We start from the raw sequence: 19,984 nt of genomic DNA on the forward strand, positions 1-19,984 counted from the left end.
CTATCCTCCCGACGTCCCGACACGGAATGTTCGTCGATCTGTCGGTCAAAACGCTTACACATGTCAAATTTGTCAGTCGGTCGGTGTTGCGTGTTCAAATGGTTCAAATGGCTCTGAGCACTATGAGACTTATCTTCTGAGGTCATCAGTCTCCTAGAACTTAGAACTAACTAACCTAAGGACATCACACACATCCATGCCCGAGGCAGGATTCGAACCTGCGACCGTAACGGTCGCGTGGTTCCAGACCGTAGCGCCTAGAACCGCTCGGCCACTTCGGCCGGCAGGTATTGCCTGTGTAGGGTCCTTAAGAACGGTGTGCCTTGTGTACCCCCTTTCAAATCGCCCAACGAACAACAGAACCGGGGATTCGGAAAGAAATGCCGAGTGTAACTGCACTGCCGCCATCTGCATCTACGTGTGGAACCACGCATTCAAAGCAGTAAGCAAGCAGGCAGGCGCGAGGTACGCGCATGTGGCCACTCATCCGTCAGCGGTGTAGTAACCTCACCTGCTAGAGGCCATCACAGCCTATCTGACTGACGTGTCCCTCGGTGTGGAGGTATTTCATACGCTGCGCTTATCGTCGCAGATAAGATACACCCGTTAAAGTGCTCCAGTAGAATTGAGGATTAGAAGACGGACACGACGCTGCAGCAACATACGGTATGCGACTCCTCGGTGTTCCCTGTATACTGTGTCTGCTGTGGGCAGCTGTTGGCCTCGCGGAGGACGAAGCGCGCCCAACCAATGCCCCGGTGGTCCAGACAGAGCAGGGCAAACTCGTGGGCACCACCATGGTGTCGCGGAAGGGCAAGCAGTTCTACGCCTACCTCGGAATACCGTACGCGCGGCCACCGGTCGGTAAACTCCGCTTCCAGGTAAGGCAGCCTTGCCTCGCACGTCATTATCCCGCATATAATTTGGCGAACAGTGCTAGTTACACCACAAATGTGTAAAAGTTACGTAGTGGACCCCTCTTGCACTTTTCAGTTTTTGTACGATATATGCACGCATTACACGTCATCTAATGCATGATTCCTTAATTTACCTTGTATTTGTTTTTGTGACGAGAATCGCATTGTATTGGTAAAGTGTTTTTAAATATGACGCGAACGCAACCGTTAGGCTACACAATAGATCACTCTGTTGCCACAACGTTTGGCATTCACGTAGTTCGCTTAGTCAACTCTCACCCAAATTGTCAGCTGTTAACGTAACCTAGACCTTCGGGTACGCTGCAGATCAGTCTGTCACCATAACAAAAAGTTCTGGGGACCTGGGGACGGGGGTATTTCGCTAAAAGATTTCTTTGACAAATATCTTTGACGTGGTTGTAAGGGGTATTAAACTATCATCAAATATTTCGTCATAGTTCCTTGCAGTAACTTGACCACATGATGTTAACTGAGAAATTCTACTTTTAATGCTGTTAGTTTTATGGTTACCAGTTCATAAAAAGGGTAGTGATATTTCCAATACGAATACAAAATGCAATTAAACTAAAATCTCACCTCCTGCTATCATTAACATATAATAATAATAATAATAATAATGAGTGTAGTTCAATGAATACAGATAACAGTAGCAGAGTCGTAATAGTGTCATGAGAAATATGTCGTGACCTTATTGAAGTTCGAAAGCAGTTTTACCATGTCCGCATGCTTGTCAAGTACTTAGATGCTTTGCGCAGACTGTAGTTAGTTTCGCGTATATATTTGCGGATATCACTCACTTTAATACATTCAAAACTGGGCGGGAATTTTACATTTTCGCACATTAGTTCCTCTTTATTTTTACAAGAGACTTTGTCTTGTGTGTTTCCCGGCAGTAACAGTCCTCTAGCACTCCAACCTATGACGATTTCTTCTTTATGTGCATATCTGAAGTTACAGCTAGCAAATGTTATATTAGGCACAAAACTCAGTTTCTGTTCACTTTCAGCTGCTACTGCTGCGTCATCAATGTATCGTATTGTTAATTCAATTCCATTTTCAGTGAACGAATAAACATCAGTGGCGACAATGAATTTGCCTTAAATATTTCCCAGTTCTGACTTCTTATAGAAATGTTAGAATAGTCTGCACTAGTTCGCTTTGAAAAAAGTGGATTTCTCTCCCCGCCTAAAAAAACGAAAAAAATGTCATTTGAGATTATAAAAGGCGTTCCCATATTTATAGCGCCAAAATAAGCTCAGAAATATGACCGGGTCGACAGAAGCGTCCGATCCCACGCGTCGGCTTTGACCCGTGACGTAAGGGTGTTGTCGTGTGTGACGTCATGACGGCGCGGAGTTTGGTTTGAGTGTGGCTGTCTCCAGTTCTGTTTTATCTTATTTTATTTACTTTTCTGATCTGTTCGTTCTATCTCGTGAGATTTTTTAAATTTAAAAACACTTATTACTTATTTTAATTATGTTTCCTCCAATTTCTGTTTTAGTTTATTATATTTAAATTCTGATCTGTTCGTTCTATCCCGTGAGATTTTTTTTTAAAAAGACAAAACACTAATCAGCTACTGAAGCATCTTTATCTTCTATGGGTTGCAGGGGTTACGACCCCTGGGAGGTGGGTGGGTATTCATGCATTGCTGTCTTCACTTACACGTTGTAGCTACGCAAGGCGTCTAAATTTGTTTATATTTAGTTTGCCCTCCACCCAAAACACCCCATTTCCCGCGCTTGTCCCGTTAGTGTAATTAGGCTTCTTGTGGAAAGTGTGTGTGTTTGTTTTTGTTTCCGCCATATTTGTGACGTCGTGGGTCAAAGCAGACGGGCGGGATCGATACCAGACATGGGGTTCAGTACGTGAGGTAATGATAAGCTGTTTTTGGTAAACAGAAATAAAACAGAACACTGACAGTATTTGCTTTGCCTCTATTGTTTTTTGAAACATGGTGACATGTCGATCTGTAGCGTATACGAAGTACTAGGTTGACAGTTTGACCGTGTTACGGAAGCCAACGAACGTGACGTCGCAGCAACCATAATTCCTGTTATCGCGCGTGATTTACACGTAATGGACTTTGATGAGAGCTTTATGTCCGTTATTTTGACGACCTACGACCTACTATCGGTAGGTTCAGTTTTACTCCTACAGTACCTTAGAATCAGCGTATGGTGCATGCTCAAGTGTTTAAATGTGAAACGTCCTTTTTTTTCTTTTTTTAATCAGTCTATCGACTAGTATGGCGCAGCCCGCGGTCTATCAGTTTGGTGCTTCAGAATTTTTAAGACAGTTAAGTGTAGTACACGTTGTGATCAAAATGTGTGAGAAGGAACACTGCGTAGCAGAAAGACTGGCACCCAAAACTCATTATGATTGAGCGGCGTTCAAATCCTCGTCTGCCTATCTTCATTAATGTTTCCCGTAGTTTGAATAAATCTACATGGATACTATTCGTCACCGTACTGTGCGTGGTGGAGGGTACCCTGTACCACTACTAGCTAGTTCCACTCGAAAATAGAGGGGGAAACAGACTGTCTATACGCCTCTGTATGGTCCCAAATTTCTCGTATCTTATCTTAGTGTTCTTTATGCTCAGTGAATGTTGGTGGCAGTAGAATCGTTCGGCACTCGGTTTCAGAAGCCGGTTCTCTAAATTTTTTCAATAGTGTTCTTCGAAAAGAACGTCTCATTCCCTACAGAGATTCTCATTTGAGTTGCTGAAGCATCTCCGTAACTTGTGTGTTGTTCGAAACCACCAGTAACATATTTAGCTGTCCGCCTCTGAATTGTTTCTATGCCTTCCTTAAATCTGCCTGGTATGGATCACAAACATTCGAGCAATAGTCAAGAATAGGTCGCACCAGCATCCTCTATGCGGTCTCCTTTACAGATGAACCATACTTACCTAAAATTCTCCCAATAAACCGCAGTCGACTATTCCCTACCGTAGTCCCCCCATACTCGTTCCATTACATACCGCCTTGCAACGTTACTCCCAGATAATTGAAGGACCTAACTGTGTCGAGCAGTACACTACTAATGGTTTATCCGAACATTACCGGTTTGTTTTTCCTACTCCTACGCAGTAACTTAAATTTTGCCACAATTAGAACTAGCTGCATTCATCACACCAACTAGAAATTTTGTTATCTTGTATCTTCCTGCAGTTACTCAACTTAGACACCTCACCGTTCATCACAGAATCATCAGCGCATAATCGCAGTCGCTGTCCACCCTGTCCGCCAAATCATTTATGTATACAAAGAACAGCGATTCTTTCAAAGGGAAATACAATTCGACAGCGTCATGTCATCAAATATAACAGCACCAAAGACGTACGTTTTATGAGTTTCTGAGAACAGCAAAACTGTTTAAACTTCAAACTTCCACTATAATTCCTGAATTCAACACTGATTTTTTTTATGAGTACGGATCAGTCAGAATGCATCACGCGTCGTGGTGAGAGAACGTTATCGTTTTGAGTTGGGAAAGTTACAGAAACGGCTGTCGGCCACTTGAAACAAATCTATCATTAGTTTTGGACAAAATTTTGCGACCTTGCGTATAAACTCAACCGTATCTGTACAATGATACGTGGGATGAGCAGAGATATCCCTTCTTGCATACTGATGACATGGTTGTCGACGAAATCGGAATATAGACGTGTTCATAAAAAGTAATTCCATCAAAGTGTATGCCGTTCTGTAGACCCTACGATGAATGCATTAACGGACCTGTGAAGAATTAATTGCGCCTATTACGGAAATGCCCTGTTCTCATTGCACAGCAAACGGACCCCCTGCGGCTCTGGGGCTTAGAATAGGCCCGAGGTATCCTGTCTGTCGTAAGAGGCGAGTTAAAGGAGTCTCACACGTTTCGACCTTTATGTGATGGTCCCCCTATAGGTTTGACCTCCATTTTTCAAAATTTTCCCGAAGAGCGAGCCAATTGGGGAAGGAAGCCGTACATGGTACATAGTCCATCATGCGCTGAGACCTATCGCATCCTTCGTCGACGTGGATCTGCACTTCTGCACATTCTCCAACTGTTGGGCGAGGTCACCCTCCTGGTGCGTATTTTTCCATCAACTGTGCAGCATCGTTTTCTACGCTGATGACGATAATGGACTTGTTTTCTTGGTTGAACCTGATGCCCAGCACGGTAGCCAGTCTTTTGTTGCTTTTGTGGTGGGTCCGCCATGTACCCTGTTGGTTGCAGCCCCCTGACAAAACAGGGATCGCTCTGATGATGCCTGAGGCGTTTCACAGTCCACAGTCCAAGTATGTCGTGGAGTAGATGCCCATCTCCCTGGCGCATCAGGACTCCCAGCAATGGCCATCCCCATCTTCCTGTCACTGCCCACAGACGCCTGCCCAGATGTGCTTTAAACAAGGCAGACTGGGAGCAGGAATGTTGGAAGGGATACGTCTAGACCATTGGGGTCTGCAGCTTGTGGTCTTGCGGTCGCGTTCTCACTTCCCGAGCATGAGATCCTGGGTTCGATTCCCAGAGGGATCAGGGATTTTCGCCTGTCTTGAGATGACTGGGTGTTTGTGGCGTTCTCACAATGTCATCCTCATTCATGACAGTGGCGAGAATGGTCTGAGCAAGTGTTGGGAATTTGTACAGGCGTTGATGACCGCACAGTTGAGCGTCCCACAAACCCATCATGACCATCATGACCATCATGACCATCATGACCATCATGACCATCATGACCATCATGACCATCATGACCATCATGATCATTCACATAAATGGCGCGTTATCTACCGACGTAATCGCGATTGCCGAGCACTATGCTCGAGCATGTGGGTCTGAGAATTACCCCCCCCCCCCCTATTCCCAGCCTTTTGTACTCTTAAATGGCGGCTGGAAGGGAAAGTCCTCTCGTTTACTACACGCTACAGTGAATCCTATAACACCACATTTATGGAGGGAGAGCTTCTCAGTGCCCTTGCACATTGCCCCTGACACTGCTCCTGGGCCAGATCGAATCCACAGTCAGATGATTGAACATCTCTGACTACAAGCGACATCTCCTCATCTTCAACCGGATCTGATGCAATGGCGTCTTTCCATCACAATGGTGGGAGAGCACAATCATTCTGGTGTTCAGACCCAGTAAAAACCCGCTTGATGTGGATAGCTATCGGCCCATCAGCCTCACCAACGTTCTTTGTAAGCTGTTGGAATGTGTGGTGTGTTGGCGGTTGGATTGGGTCTAGTACTGGAGTCACGTGACCTACTAGCTCCACGTCAGGGCTGCTTCTGCCAGGGTCGCTCTACCACTCAGTCTTGTGTCCCTCGAGTCTGTCATCCAAACAGCCTATTCGAGACGCGAACAACTGGTGGCTGTCTTTTTTGATTTACGAAAAGCGTATGACACGACCTTGCGACAGCATGTCCTTGCCACATTAAACGAGTGGGGTATCAAAGGCCCACCCCTGACTTTTTTCCAAAATTTCCTCTCGCTTCGTACTTCAAGTCGGTGCCTCCCATAGTTCCCCCCCCCCTTCCCTCCTTCCCCCCATTTCCAGGAGAAAGGGGCCCCACAGGGCTCTGTATTGTCTCTATTTTTAGTGGCCATTAATGGTCTAGCAGCAGTTGTAGGGCCGTCCGTCTCACTTTCTCTGTATGCAGATGACTTCTGCATTTCGTACTGCTCCACCAGTACTGGTGTTGGTTAGCGGCGCCAAAAGGGAGCCATTCACCAGTAGTCATGGGCTGTAGCACACAGCTTCCAGTTTTCAGCTGCAAAATCCTGTTTCATATATTTCTGTCGGCGTCGTACCGTTCATCCGGAACGAGACCTTTACCTTAATGACGATCCACTCACTGTAGTGGAGACATATCGATTCTCAGGACTGGTTTTCGATGCTCGATTGCCTTTGCTTCCTCACCATCGCCAGCTTAAGAGGAAGTGCTGGCAGCACCTCAATACCTTCCGCTTCCTGAGCGACAACTGGGGTGCAGATCGCTCTACACTGCTGCAGCTCTACAGAGCCCTTGTTCAATCCAGCCTTGACTATGGGAGTCTGGTTTATGGTTCGGCGGCGCCCTCAGCGTTGCATTTACTCGACCCAGTGCACCACTATGGCGTTAGCCTAGCGACAGGAGCTTTTAGGAAGAGTCCTGTGACCAGCATACTGGTGGAGGCCGGAGTCCCACCATTGAAGGTTAGGCATGCACAACTTCTCACCCGTTACGTTGCACACTTTCATAGTTCTCCTGCACATCTGAATTACCATCTCCTTTTCACACCCATGGCGGTTCATCTCCTGCATCGATGGCCTAAGTCAGGGCTTCCAATTGCAGTTCATGTCCAATCCCTTCTTTCTGAACTGGAGTCCTTGCCTTTACCACCTATACCTGAGATAAATTCACGTACACCTCCATGGTGTATACCTAGGCCGTAGCTTCGCCTGGACCTTTCACATGGCCCTAAGGACTCAGTTAACCCCACAGCTCTCTGCTGCCACTTCCTCTAGATTCTTGATATGTACCAAGGACATGAAGTGGTTTAGACCGACGGCTCGATGGCTGATGATCACGTCGGCTTTGCGTATGTCCATGGAGAACATATTGAACAGCATTCCTTGCCCAATGGCTGCAGTGTTTTCAAGGCCGAGCTGGTGGTTATATCTCGTGCTCCTGAGTACATCCGTTCATGTCCTGTGTACCGACTCTTTCAGTAGCCTACAAACTACCCTCGTCATCCTTTGGTAGCGATCATCCAGGTGTCCATCTATGCCCTGGAAAGTTACAGTCGTTCAGTGGTGTTTGTCTGGACCCCAGGTCGCGTCGGAACTCCAGGCAACTAACTTGCCGACAGGCTGGCCAAACAGGCTACGTGGAAACCGCTTATGGAGCCCAGCTTCTCTGCAACTGACTTTGGTTCTGTACTACATCGCAAGGTTTTGCGGCTTTGGGAGACAGAATGGCATAAGCTAAGTATGCACAACAAACTGCGTGCCTTAAGGAGACTACGAATGTTCGGAAGACCTCCACATGGGCCTCTCGCAGGCATTCTGTGGTTCTCAGTCGGCTCTTCATTGGCCACGCTTGGGTGACACACGGCTACCTCCTGCGCCGTGATGACCCACCTCAGTGTCGGTGCGGCGGCCAGCTGACAGTGGCCCATATATTGGTGAGCTGTCCTTCTTTGGCTGTCATGCCTCGTTGCCATTAATTTTAGCTGACAACGCCTCATCGGCTAATTTAGTTTTACGTTTTATACGTGACGGTGGGTTTTATCATTCTAGACAAGTTTCGCGCATGTCCTTTGTACCTTCTGTGTTCTCCACTCTAATGCTTTTAGGTTCAAATGGCTCCGAGCACTATGGGACTTAACTTCTGAGGTCATCAGTCCCCTAGAACTTAGAACTACGTAAACCTAACTAACCTAAGGACAACACACACATCCACGCCCGAGGCAGGATTCGAACCTGCGACCGTAGCGGTCGCGCGGTTCCAGACTGTAGCGCCTCGAACCGCTCGGCCACTCCGGCCGGCTAATGCTTTTAGGGTTTTAGGGTGGATGTTTTAATGTGTCGCAGAGTGGCTGGCTTTTCCTTTTTATTCTCGTGGTCGGCCAGCCACGGTCATTGGTTCTCTTTTTATCCCTTCGACCTGTTTCTTGCTTCTCTGTGGTTTTCTTTTCCTGTTTTGTCCATAGTAGTGTTGGTTGTCCTTCTGTCGTTCTTCTGGTTCTTCCATTATCCTATTATTGTGCTGTAGGTCTCCTTTCTTTTCTTCTTTCCCTTGTGTAATTATTTTACCGGGAACAAGGGATTGATGACCTCACAATTTGGTCTTTGGTCCCTCCACCTCCCCCCCCCCCCCACTCCCCGCCTCTTTTAAACAAACCAACCAACAGCAAACGGAAACGAATAGAAGCGATGTAATTAATAAAATAGACGCCTGGATCTGTAATCAGCTGCAGGCTCCGTCTTTTGACCAGATGCTTTGATATGCTTGGTTTCAAGCAAAATTATCGCGAGAGCGCGAGGTATTTAGTAGCGTTAACGAGGTGGCCTATGATGGTATTCACACTAAAAACGTGACTGGAGTATGTGCTTTCATACTTTGCTCATGATTATTTCAATTATTGTGCTTCAAATGATTTTATATCACGCTGGGAAATGCACTGGTTTACTTGAAACATAAAAATACACCCCCCCCTCCTCCCCGTGGCTCGCGACTCTTTGGTTCGTGCTTGGCTACCACGGGGCCCCAACCTTTGCAGCATTTTTTCCCTTCCGCACTGCATGTCTATCCTCTTGTTATTCTTTTTCCCTTCTCTTGGGAAACATGTCTGGGGTGTTACTGAGAATGTTCTGCATTGTCTGTCGCTGATGTAAGAACAGTCTCACCATTATTTTTCGCTCCTTTTTCCTTTCTTTCTTTCCCTTCTCTCGTTCCTCCAAAATGGCTCTGAGCACTATGGGACTGAACTGCTGAGGTCATTAGTCCCCTAGAACGTAGAACTAGTTAAACCTAACTAACCTAAGGACATCACAAACATCCATGCCCGAGGCAGGATTCGTCTCGTTCCTCCGCTTCGGCGCTTAAGGTTCTTCTTTTTCTTCTTCCTTGCTGTGCGCTCCTGAAGGCTGGCCCACGCATCTGACGCGTAACAGGTGATTGGGTAACTCGTAATTCACAGCCCTGGGTCGACAGATAGGGTTCGCACGTACCCCCTGGTACAGACCAGGCCAAGGGAGGGGTGGTTGCCTGAACTGCAACTTTCCCAAATTGCCGATTGGTCCCTCTGTCAGGTGTTTGGGAGATGTGAACAATCTTCTAAGGTGAGTGCGCCCTCTTGTGAAGGGGCCCCCAGTTGGAAGGAACGCGCCATCGGACACGCTGGCAATCATGGACTATTTTCTCGCAATTAGTCACTCATCTTCACAATCAAAGTCTACGAAACGTAAACGTAATGAGGCTAATGATTTAAAAGACCCTTCCTGCTGCACCACGGTTCCTCGTGGTCTCACATACTGAAGACGGTCAGTCCTTCACCAAGGTAAATTTGTTTATCATTAAAAAACATGTTGATGCAATTGTCGGTCCTGTGAATTTCTGCTCTCGTTTATGGAATGGCACTTTGCTTTTGGATTCTACTTCTGATTCTCAAGCACAACAAGTGTTTGCCGCCTCGCTTCTCCATGGCTACCCTGTTCGTGTCGAGGCCCACAGAACTTTAAATTCTTCCCGTCGCGTTATATACACTAGGCTGCTCGACGGTCTAACTCAGCCGAAATCCAATCTTACCTCTCTGAAAGAGTGTCATTACCGTCCATCGTGTAATAAAAAGGTAGTTTCCTCCTTAGTGCCCAACCGAAGTCTTTTTCTCACCTTTGATAGAGTGGTGCTTCCGTCCAAGATCAAAGCAGGCCATGAAATTATCACAGTCCAGCCGCACATTTCGAACCCGATGCGCTGCTACCAGTGTCATCACTACAACCACGCTAGAACGTCTTGTTGACACTCAGCCAAATGTGTAACCCGTGGTACGGATGCGTACGATGGCCATTGTCCACCTCCTCCTCCCTTCTGTATCAGCTGCAATGGTAGCCATGCCACCTCCTCTCGGGATTATCCCATGTATCATGGTGAGTGGGCTGTCAAAGAGATCTGGGTAAAGGAAAAAGTGCCTTACCCAGTCGCTAGTAAGTTAATTGGCTAATCGCAAACCCCATGTTCTCCCATCTGGCAGCTATAGTTCTGTTCTTGTTACCCCTCGCTCCATGCAGGGCATGGTCACGCAGACATGAGACCTCCAATTCAGCTCTGAGGTTGTGAAATCGCCCAGTGTCAAGGTAGCATCGCCATCGCCCCGTCCATCTGTGCAACAAGCCATCAGACTCTCGCCTCAATGGGCGAAGTCACCAGTTACACAGTTGGGAGGCCGGAAGGGACAGGAGTGCTCTCGTGAAGACTTACTACGTCCCTCCAGCCAACCAACATTAGTCTTCCTCTAACCGGAAAGGTTCGAAGAAGTCCACCAAAGGCAAACAATCTTCTCCTTTGCTGACTTACAGATCCTCTTCGACATTGTCGCCATGTGATACCTTAGGCTGGTTGGCCTCCGTGTCGCCAGTGAGAACCACCAGCAGTTTTTCAGCGTTGGACTCCACAGACTGACCTCACAAGCAAGCTGATGCTTCGGTGGACCCCATGTAGCAAGATCCTCCTGCTTCTGTGCCCTGTAGTAGCGACTTTTCACAGGCTGTCACTCGGCGGCCGCCGAGGTGATGCCCCTACATATCTTCCTCATGATGACGCTCCTCCAGTGGAACATTCACGGCCTTTGGTCCCACAAAGGGGGTTTATGGCTACATTTAGCATTGCCGCGTCCCCTTGTACTCTGCCTTCAGGAAACGAAATTGCGCCCTCACGACCACTTCGAGATTTCACATTTCTTCCCAGTTCGTTTTGACCTTACCCCTGACATCGGCACTCCATCTCAAGGGGGCGTCATGCTGCCCATATTGGATGACATTTATAGTCAGCCCATCTCCATGACTACCCATCTTCAAGCTGTTGCAGTTCGCCTTTTCCTTCCCCACCTGACTTTTCCCTCTGTACCATTTCTGTCCCTCCATCATTCAATGTCACCAGTGCGGACTTCGTTCAGTTTATTGGGCAGATACCTCCCCCATTCCTGCTAGTCGGTGACTTTAATGCACATCATCCCCTTTGGAATTTTCCCAGGACCTGTCAGAGATGCCCTCTTGGCTGACCACCTTAACCTCTTCTGCCTTAACACTGGAGCACCCACTTTCCTTTCCGACTCCTCGCACACCTATTCCCATTTGAACCTATCTTTCTGCACTGCCCAGCTTGCGCATCGTCTTGAGTGGTCTGTTCTTTCTGACACCTACTCGAGCGACCATTTCCCGTGTGCTGTCCGTTTGCTGACTCCTACCCCATCTGCGTGCACACCCAAATGGCAGCTTACTAAGGCTGACTGGCAGCTTTACTCCTCCCAGGTGACCTATGGAGAACAAGATTTCCATAGTTGTGATGACCAGGTGGAATATCTCACAAACGTTATCCTTACTGCTGCAGAACGTCCCATTCCTTGCACTTTCTCTTTACCATGACGTGTCCAAGTCCTTTGGTGGACTGGGGCATGTCGCGACGCAAATCTTGCTTGGAGAAGTGCTCTCCGCGTTTTTAATCGTCATCCTACGATAGCAAACTGCATTCATTATAAACAGATGCGTGCAAATGACATAGTATTCTTCGGGATAGCAAAAGAGCTAGCTGGATTTCATTCACTAGTTCTTTAAACAGTTCAATACCTTTCTCTGTTGTGTGGGCCAACCTCCGACGGCTCTCTGGGACCAAATCCATTCCTCAGTTTTCAACCTGACTGTAGAAGACGATGCCATCGTGGACCCTATTGCTATCTCCAATACCCTGGGCCGCCATTTTGCCGACATTTCGAGGTCTTCCCACTATCACCCTGCCTTTCTCCATCGGAAACGAGCGGAAGAGGCTCAGGCGATACCTTTCTCTTTTTTGAACCGTGAGTGCTACAGTGCCGCCTTTACTATGAGGGAGCTAGATCGTGCTCTGTTTATCCTGATCCTCTGCCCCGTGGCCAGACCCGTCTACATTCAGATGTTGCAGCACCTTTCTCTTGCAGGCAAGCACTTTCTGCTTAACATGAACAACAGCATTTGGGCACAGGGCACATTTCCCAGACGTCGGCGTGAAGCCATCCTCATACCCATACCCATACGTAAGCCTGGTACGGAGAAAAACCTTGAATCTAGCTACCACCCAATCTCTCTCACTAGCTGCGTTTGCAAGGTGATGGAACGTATGGTATGGTGGCTCGAGTCTCGCAATTTACTGACGAATGCACAGTGTGGATTTCGAGCGCGACTTTTGCAGTTGTTCATCTTGTTACTTTGTCCACCAGTGTCATGAATGGTTTTCTGCAGAAATGCCAGACTGGCCGTGTTTTCGATTTGGAGAAGGCCTACCACACTTGCTAGAGACCTAGTATTCCCTGTACTCTTTACACGTGGGGCTTCCGTGGCCGCCTGCCCTGTTACCTTCAGGAATTTTTAAAAGACGGAGTTTTCAAGGTGCGTGTGAGTCCTGCCTTGTCGGACACCTTTATCCAGGCATGCGGTGTGCCTCAGGGTTCTGTCCTGAGCGTCGTCCTCTTTGCTGTCGCCAGTAACCCTATAATAGCCTGGCTCCCTTTTTGTTGACGATTTTGCCATCTATTACAGTTCTCCACGGACCTGTCTCATTGAGCGGCGTCTTCAGTGATGTCTTGATCGTCTTTAGTCCTGGAGCGTCGACAATGGCTTTCGTTTTTCCTCTAACAAAACCGTCTGTATGAATTTTTGGTGGCACAATTGGTTTCTCCCACCATCTTTACATCTTAGGCCTGTTACCCTTCCGTTTGTTGAAACTACGAAGTTCCTGGGGCTGATGCTCGATAGGAAACTATATTGGACCTCCCAATGTCTTACCTGGCAGCCCCACTGTACGCGGTTCCTCAATGTTCTACGTGTCCTCAGTGGTACTTCCTGGGGTGCCGATCGAACCACTCTCCTCCGTTTGTACCGGTCCCTTGTCCGTTCGGAACTATCGGTGCTTTGTTTATGCGTCTGCACGTCCATCCCTTTTACGCCGTCTCAACACTATCCACCATCGTGACATCTGCTTGGCCGCTAGCACCTTTTACACTAGCCCAGTTGTATCTATGCTGAAGTTGCTGAAATACCTGTCCTACCGCCTTGACTTTCTCCTCAGAAGGTATGCTTGGCTGCCATGCGTTGCCACCAATCCTATGCCTCCTTCGATGATTCCTTTGATCGTCGGTATGGGGCGCGTCCCTCTTCTGTTACCTCTTGGAGTCCGCTTTCGGCACTTGCTACGGCGGCTTAACTTAACACAACCTGCGACTTTCCTGCTGGGTGTGAACCCTTCACCACATTGGCTTCGTGAAGTGGCCCATGTCAACCTTGGCCTTCATTCGCTTCCTAAGGACACTACTCCAGCCTCACTCTATCGCTTTCAGTTTCACGCCCTTCGTATGAAACTTCGCGATGGTACCTTTGTATACACTGATGGCACTCGGACTGACAGTGGGGTCGGGTGTGCCTTGTGTCATTAGCACCTGTGTCTTTCGATATCGACTTCCGGCACACTGCTCAGTATTTACAGACGAGGTCTTCGCCCTGTATCAGGCCACGGGGTAAATCCGGCAACTTAGCCTTTTCAATTGTCCTCTGCTCAGACTCACTCAGCGCCCTTCCCTTAGTGCAGCGGATCGAGGAAAACTGTCACTTGCTCACTCTTGGTGGAGACAGCGTGATGTTTCTGTGGGTTCCTGGTCATGTCGGTCTGCCAGGAAACGAGGCTGCTGATGCTGCTGCCAAGGCTGCAGGCCTCGTACCTCAGCCCGCTGGTTGCTGTATTCCCTTGGATGATCTGTGTGTGGCCGTCTGTTTAGCCACCGTCACTTGATAAGTGGCGCTACCCCACCACTTTGTACACATTGCGCCCAAGTTTTAACCGTGCGCTACTTCCTGATGGAATGCTCATTTTTTAACCGTTTACCTTCCCGCTTGGGTTTGCAGTCTGTTATCGGCCGTTCTAGCAAATGACGCGCGGGATGTCGACGGCGTTTTACTTTTTATCCGCCAAAGCAATATGGTGAAGGCCGTTTAATTTTTAGTTTTGGATCTCCGTTTCTGTATGGTGTCTTTGTCCACGTGCCTTTTTTAGTTGTCCTCTGTAAATTGGGACTGACGTATAGTCGTTTTTTAACTCCTGTATGACCCCAGTTGTTTTATGCGCCCTAAAGCAAAACAAATCCAATCAAAATAACAAAAATCAGTGAAATACTAAAATTTACATATTTTTCATTTTCAATTACTTGCTATTAGCTAACGTTATATATGATTTGTCCTGATAGAATCTATTTTAATAACATTTAAAAGCTTATTTCTTTCATCAGTAATTCCATTGCGTTCTCAATATCACAAAAAATATTGATGTCATTGATGTTACATATTTCTGCGACAACAAAAGAAAAAAGATTGGATTTGAGTAAGGAGCGCAAAAAATCTAAACTATTGCTCTTAGCCGCTACCGCCTCGCTTGCTTTAATGCCGCATGCCCGAACTGATGTAGCATCAAAACTTTAACTGTTATTTTATCGAAAACGATCTCGTCGCTTTCTCATATTTCTTTCACTAAGAGGAGTTCGGACTGTCACAGAGCGACCTATGGTGGGTTCCCTTTGTTAGTGGTGACCCTTCAGTAGACTGGCACATTGACTAGCCATTGAGCTGATATAGAATTGACCATGCTCTCGTGTCATGTCCACGTCAAAATGCTTTGCGGTTTGGTTAAACTGCCTTCTGAAAGAGTTTGAATAATAATTTGAACACCTAAATGATCAGAGTAAAACTAATAAAGACTCCCTGTGTGTTATATTTTACGATAAACTGCAGCCCTGTCTAGTCATAGATATGGACATCTATCGAAGTTGGACGATATTGTGCGGACACATGCGTAAAGTGGCCACGAATGCAAAGTAAAAGTGCTTTGTTTTGAGGGGCGGAAGCAGTTGGTACTCGATGCGCAGCAATTGTAATTGCCAGTTAAAGGTAAAAATGTATATTCCAAAGGCAGTTTGCCATGATCTAACGGAAAAAACATTCACTTCAAAGTCATATCAAAGTACAAGAATTAAACCATTTCCTGGTTTCTGAACTTCTCATAAAAAATTGTATGAATGCTTTCTGTCTTGATAGCAATAAAACATTGCTTTACAACGGATTACTAGTTTCGGTTGTCTCATGACAATCTGCAGATAACCTACGCTGGAAGTTCTTTATCTACATACACTGTAGGCTCCAAAGCCATCACCGGAAAGTGTATTTCGGCACATGCTCACTAATGGGCCAAGCTTTCGATACACTCTTGTTGCAGTTCTGAACCATGCTTATTGAGCAGTCTACCTGAATACAACGTTAACATATCCTTCATGCGTAACACGCCAATGTTAAAAATAGAAAAGTATGTGTGTTTGTCATAAGCGTGTTAGCACTTGTTACAGAGGATATGCCAACATTGTACTCAGGTGACTTTCTTAATAGGCTTGGTTCAGAATTGCACTCTGTAACTTCGTTGGTGTAACCAACAGTGTATCGAATGCTTGCCTCATAAGTACGTGCTGAGATATCCTTTCATAAAATTCATTGCAGCTTACAGTTTGCGTAGACACACAACCTCTATCGTGGGTGGTCTAAAGACGGTCGTCTATCAACCGAACTAGTACTTAGGTTTAAAGTAATGTATTATGCGATAAAGGTAATTAGAAAATTTATATAATTATGATAGTTCCAGAAATACAGCAGGTCGCTTGTCTCCATCACCTGATGTCGGTTCTTACTGATTCGTATAGTAAAGGGTTGTCGCTCAAGAATTAATAAAATTTAAAGACATACAACATCCTAATACTTTCTACTGTCTCGTTTAAGTTACATGATGTCACAGTCATCTAAAATAGTAGTAAAGGTGAACTGTGGCACATGTAACGGAATGTTGCACTTCAAAAAGACACCGGGTAAGGAACTGACTGTCGTGGCGCCACTTAAAAAACCTCTGCCTCACGACGTATCTCAGAAATAAGAGCAAATATATACTCTTTCACTAAGTGAGATCTGTATTAGAGTGCATACCTTACAGTAAAATAAAAAGCATAAGTGCACCATCGTTAGGATTTTATTCAACCGAAACGATTGAATGTAGTTCTAAAGTAAAAGAAATCCCCACAAATTTTTTCTCCCCGTCTTTCTAACGATCCCAAATCATCTTTGACAGCATTTCGTTATATTTTCAAGCCAGCATAAAAAATTTAGTGTTATTCATTCTGTCTCCAAACTTTCTAGTGTTTCAAACTTTTTGTAAACGTAGCAGCGACCCCATACAAAAACTCGGGTATAAACAGAAAGGGCTTTGTCATATTACATGTAGAAAGCATTTTGTTTCACAGATCCATTTAAGAGTATAATGAGTTTTTGCTCCTCGGCTGGAAACGTAAATCTACATAGAGTTGTCAGGAAAAGGTAGAATGAAAACACTTGCACGACCAACACTCAAGTTTGAAGATACTCAGGATTTGCACTTTCCTTTCTTCCTTTATACACATTAAGGATTAAAAGTTAATCGTCTAAACTCCTGCAGGAATATACGAATCTAGGGCAACCTCTCAGAAGGTCGGAAAACAACAAAAATAGACTTACGTACAGTGAGACGTTGAAAAACATCTTAGAAGGTACAGAGAAGTTTGTCTGAAGTCACTGTTGCCTATGAAACTGTAGTTTATTGATGTTCATTGTGAAAAATATTTTTACTCCCAATAACTTGGATTTAACGTCCGATTTTCAGATCTGCTGGCATGTCCTATTTGTGATGAATCTTTTTCCTGTATGACCCAGCAGTGCCACTTACTGCTCCCATCGAAGACTGCGTTTTACCACGCAAGAATTCTAGTTAATGTTTATAGACAAGACGTCTTATTTTGTGCCTTCAGTTACTGGAGTACGCAGGAGATACTCAGATTTTGCTAAGTTTATTTCACAATTTTCTTTTAAAGACACAGAAATGTTAGACATTTCACAAGTGTCGGAACAAGTAGCGAGAGCACAATGAAATTCCTGTTGATATATGATGCAAATAGGGAAAGCTCACGAATGTCGAAGTAGCTTAGAGCAACCGTCAACGTGAATCTTGGTTTGATAAATTTCTGATGTATGCATCAACACACTGTACATGCAAAATGCACGGTTTCATTCTGCAGACAGCTTATCTATGGTCCTTCATTGCGATGTCAACACTGCAGTGAAGATTCTTACCTGATATAAAGTCTTGATTATGAAGTCGTTACTTCGAAATGTACACGGGTGTAGTAAAAGTGCCATAAACGAAGTTGAATTTAGTTACTAAATTTTTCATTTGCTTCTTTATTTATCTCGGTTTGCAAGAGCTGTCACTATGGTTACCATATAGTATTTGAAGTTTGCTATACTCTTTACTACGATGTGAACTACCTCACTCGGTTATTAGATACCTAAATTATGATATGGAATTCTGCCAGAACGAACTTCCAACGCATATGCAAAGTAGTGCCATCAGTGAATCACTTCATGTTCAAGAAAAATCCCAAGAACTCATCTAAACTGTCTTAGCATTTGTGGTTGGACAGATATGCAACCAATAAACGCAATATTGAACTCTAAAGTGTGGTTTTAATGACACGACAGATTAGTTATTTGTTCATTCAGATTTCGTTTCTTCAGTCTACGCACACTTCTGCTGATTTTCATATTGCTGGTGTGTAACGTCAAGTGTCCTCGATGAAGGGCCCGTTTTTGGGGCTTGTAGTGTTTCTGGAAGAAATGTTGCTGTTTGGAGTAGTTGAATTTTGTATCATCCTAGGTTATCGATGACGAATGTTATCAAACGACAACACTGCGGTCATCACCCCGAAGACTCGATTCAGCTCCCCACGCTGATCTATCCTGTGCATCTCTCTCTCTCTCTCTCTCTCACACACACACACACACACACACACACACACACACACACACACACACACACACACACTGAATAGCTATTGCATCCTATATCCATTTCGACCCACCTTATTGTAGTAAAACCTTAAGCTCACTCCAAGATTTGTACCTCCCACCCTTCCCTCATTACTAAACTACTTCTTGATGTCTCAGAACGTGTCATATCAACTGATCTCTCATTTTAGTAATGTTGTCATAAATTTTCCCCCAGTGCGATTTAGCACGACCTCGTTAGTTATCCGACCTGTCCATCTAATTTTTTGCATTCTTTTGCGGCAAGTATACTCTGATGGATCAGTATATTTAGTGGAACATTATTCTTCACAACTCCTGGCTTCCGTGGGTGTGAGAGTTAAATCAGTTTTTTCAGAGCTGTCGGCAAGTTTTATATTCGGAAGGATGTTACTATCATTTGATTAAATTTTTCCATACACACACACACACACACACACACACACACACACACACACCAGGAATCCAGCACCTTGGTACACCTGGTACCTCCGATTACAAAAAAGTGCAAAATCACACAGGGTAAAGGTCTATGAACTGACTTGGCAGAAAATCCTAAGAAATTTTGGTCTTATGTCAAAGCAGTAGGTGGATCAAAACAAAATGTCCAGACACTCTGTGACCAAAATGGTGCTGAAACAGAGGATGACAGACTAAGGGCCGAAATACTAAATGTCTTTTTCCAAAGATGTTTCACAGAGGAAGACTGCACTGTAGTTCCTTCTCTAGATTGTCGCACAGGTGGAAAAATGGTAGATATCGAAATAGACGACAGAGGGATAGAGAAACAATTAAAATCGCTCAAAAGAGGAAAGGCCGCTGGACCTGATGGGATACCAGTTCGATTTTACACAGAGTACGCGAAGGAACTTGCCCCCCTTCTTGCAACGGTGTACCGTAGGTCTCTAGAAGAGCGTAGCGTTCCAAAGGATTGGAAAAGGGCACAGGTCATCCCCGTTTTCAAGAAGGGACGTCGAACAGATGTGCAGAACTATGGACCTATATCTCTAACGTCGATCAGTTGTAGAATTTTGGAACACGTATTACGTTCGAGTATAAGGACTTTTCTGGAGACTAGACATCTACTCTGTAGGAATCAGCATGGGTTTCGAAAAAGACGGTCGTGAGAAACCCAGCTCGCGCTATTCGTCCACGAGACTCAGAGGGCAGACACGGGTTCACAGCCCCCCAGGGGATCCACAACTCTTTTGTGGATACGTGCGTAGCGAGCACGGGACCCCGAGCTGATGTGGCCTTCCTTCCTTTTCGGCCCCCCAGGGGGTCCACAACTCTTTTGTGGATACGTGCGTGGCGAGCACGGGGCCCCGAGCCATTGCAGCCTTCTTTCTCTCCCGGGCTGCATTTCCTTTTCCTTTCCCTCCTTTCCCCTCCATGCTCCTT

General features: G+C 45.8%; 1 protein-coding gene across 1 annotated transcript in view; it reads left to right on the forward strand.

The window, feature by feature from the left end:
- Nucleotides 1-626: 626 nt before the first annotated feature.
- LOC126260809 (venom carboxylesterase-6-like) overlaps nucleotides 627-19,984 on the forward strand; it is a 160,419-nt gene continuing 141,061 nt past the window's right edge. Inside the window, exon 1 of the mRNA XM_049958177.1 lies at nucleotides 627-881. Within this exon, the coding sequence (XP_049814134.1) occupies nucleotides 669-881 (213 nt within the window). The 5' untranslated portion in view covers nucleotides 627-668. The remainder of the gene's footprint in view (nucleotides 882-19,984) is intronic.

The sequence above is a fragment of the Schistocerca nitens genome, chromosome 5 (genome assembly GCF_023898315.1).
Source record: "Schistocerca nitens isolate TAMUIC-IGC-003100 chromosome 5, iqSchNite1.1, whole genome shotgun sequence".
In the NCBI taxonomy this organism is placed as follows: domain Eukaryota; kingdom Metazoa; phylum Arthropoda; class Insecta; order Orthoptera; family Acrididae; genus Schistocerca; species Schistocerca nitens.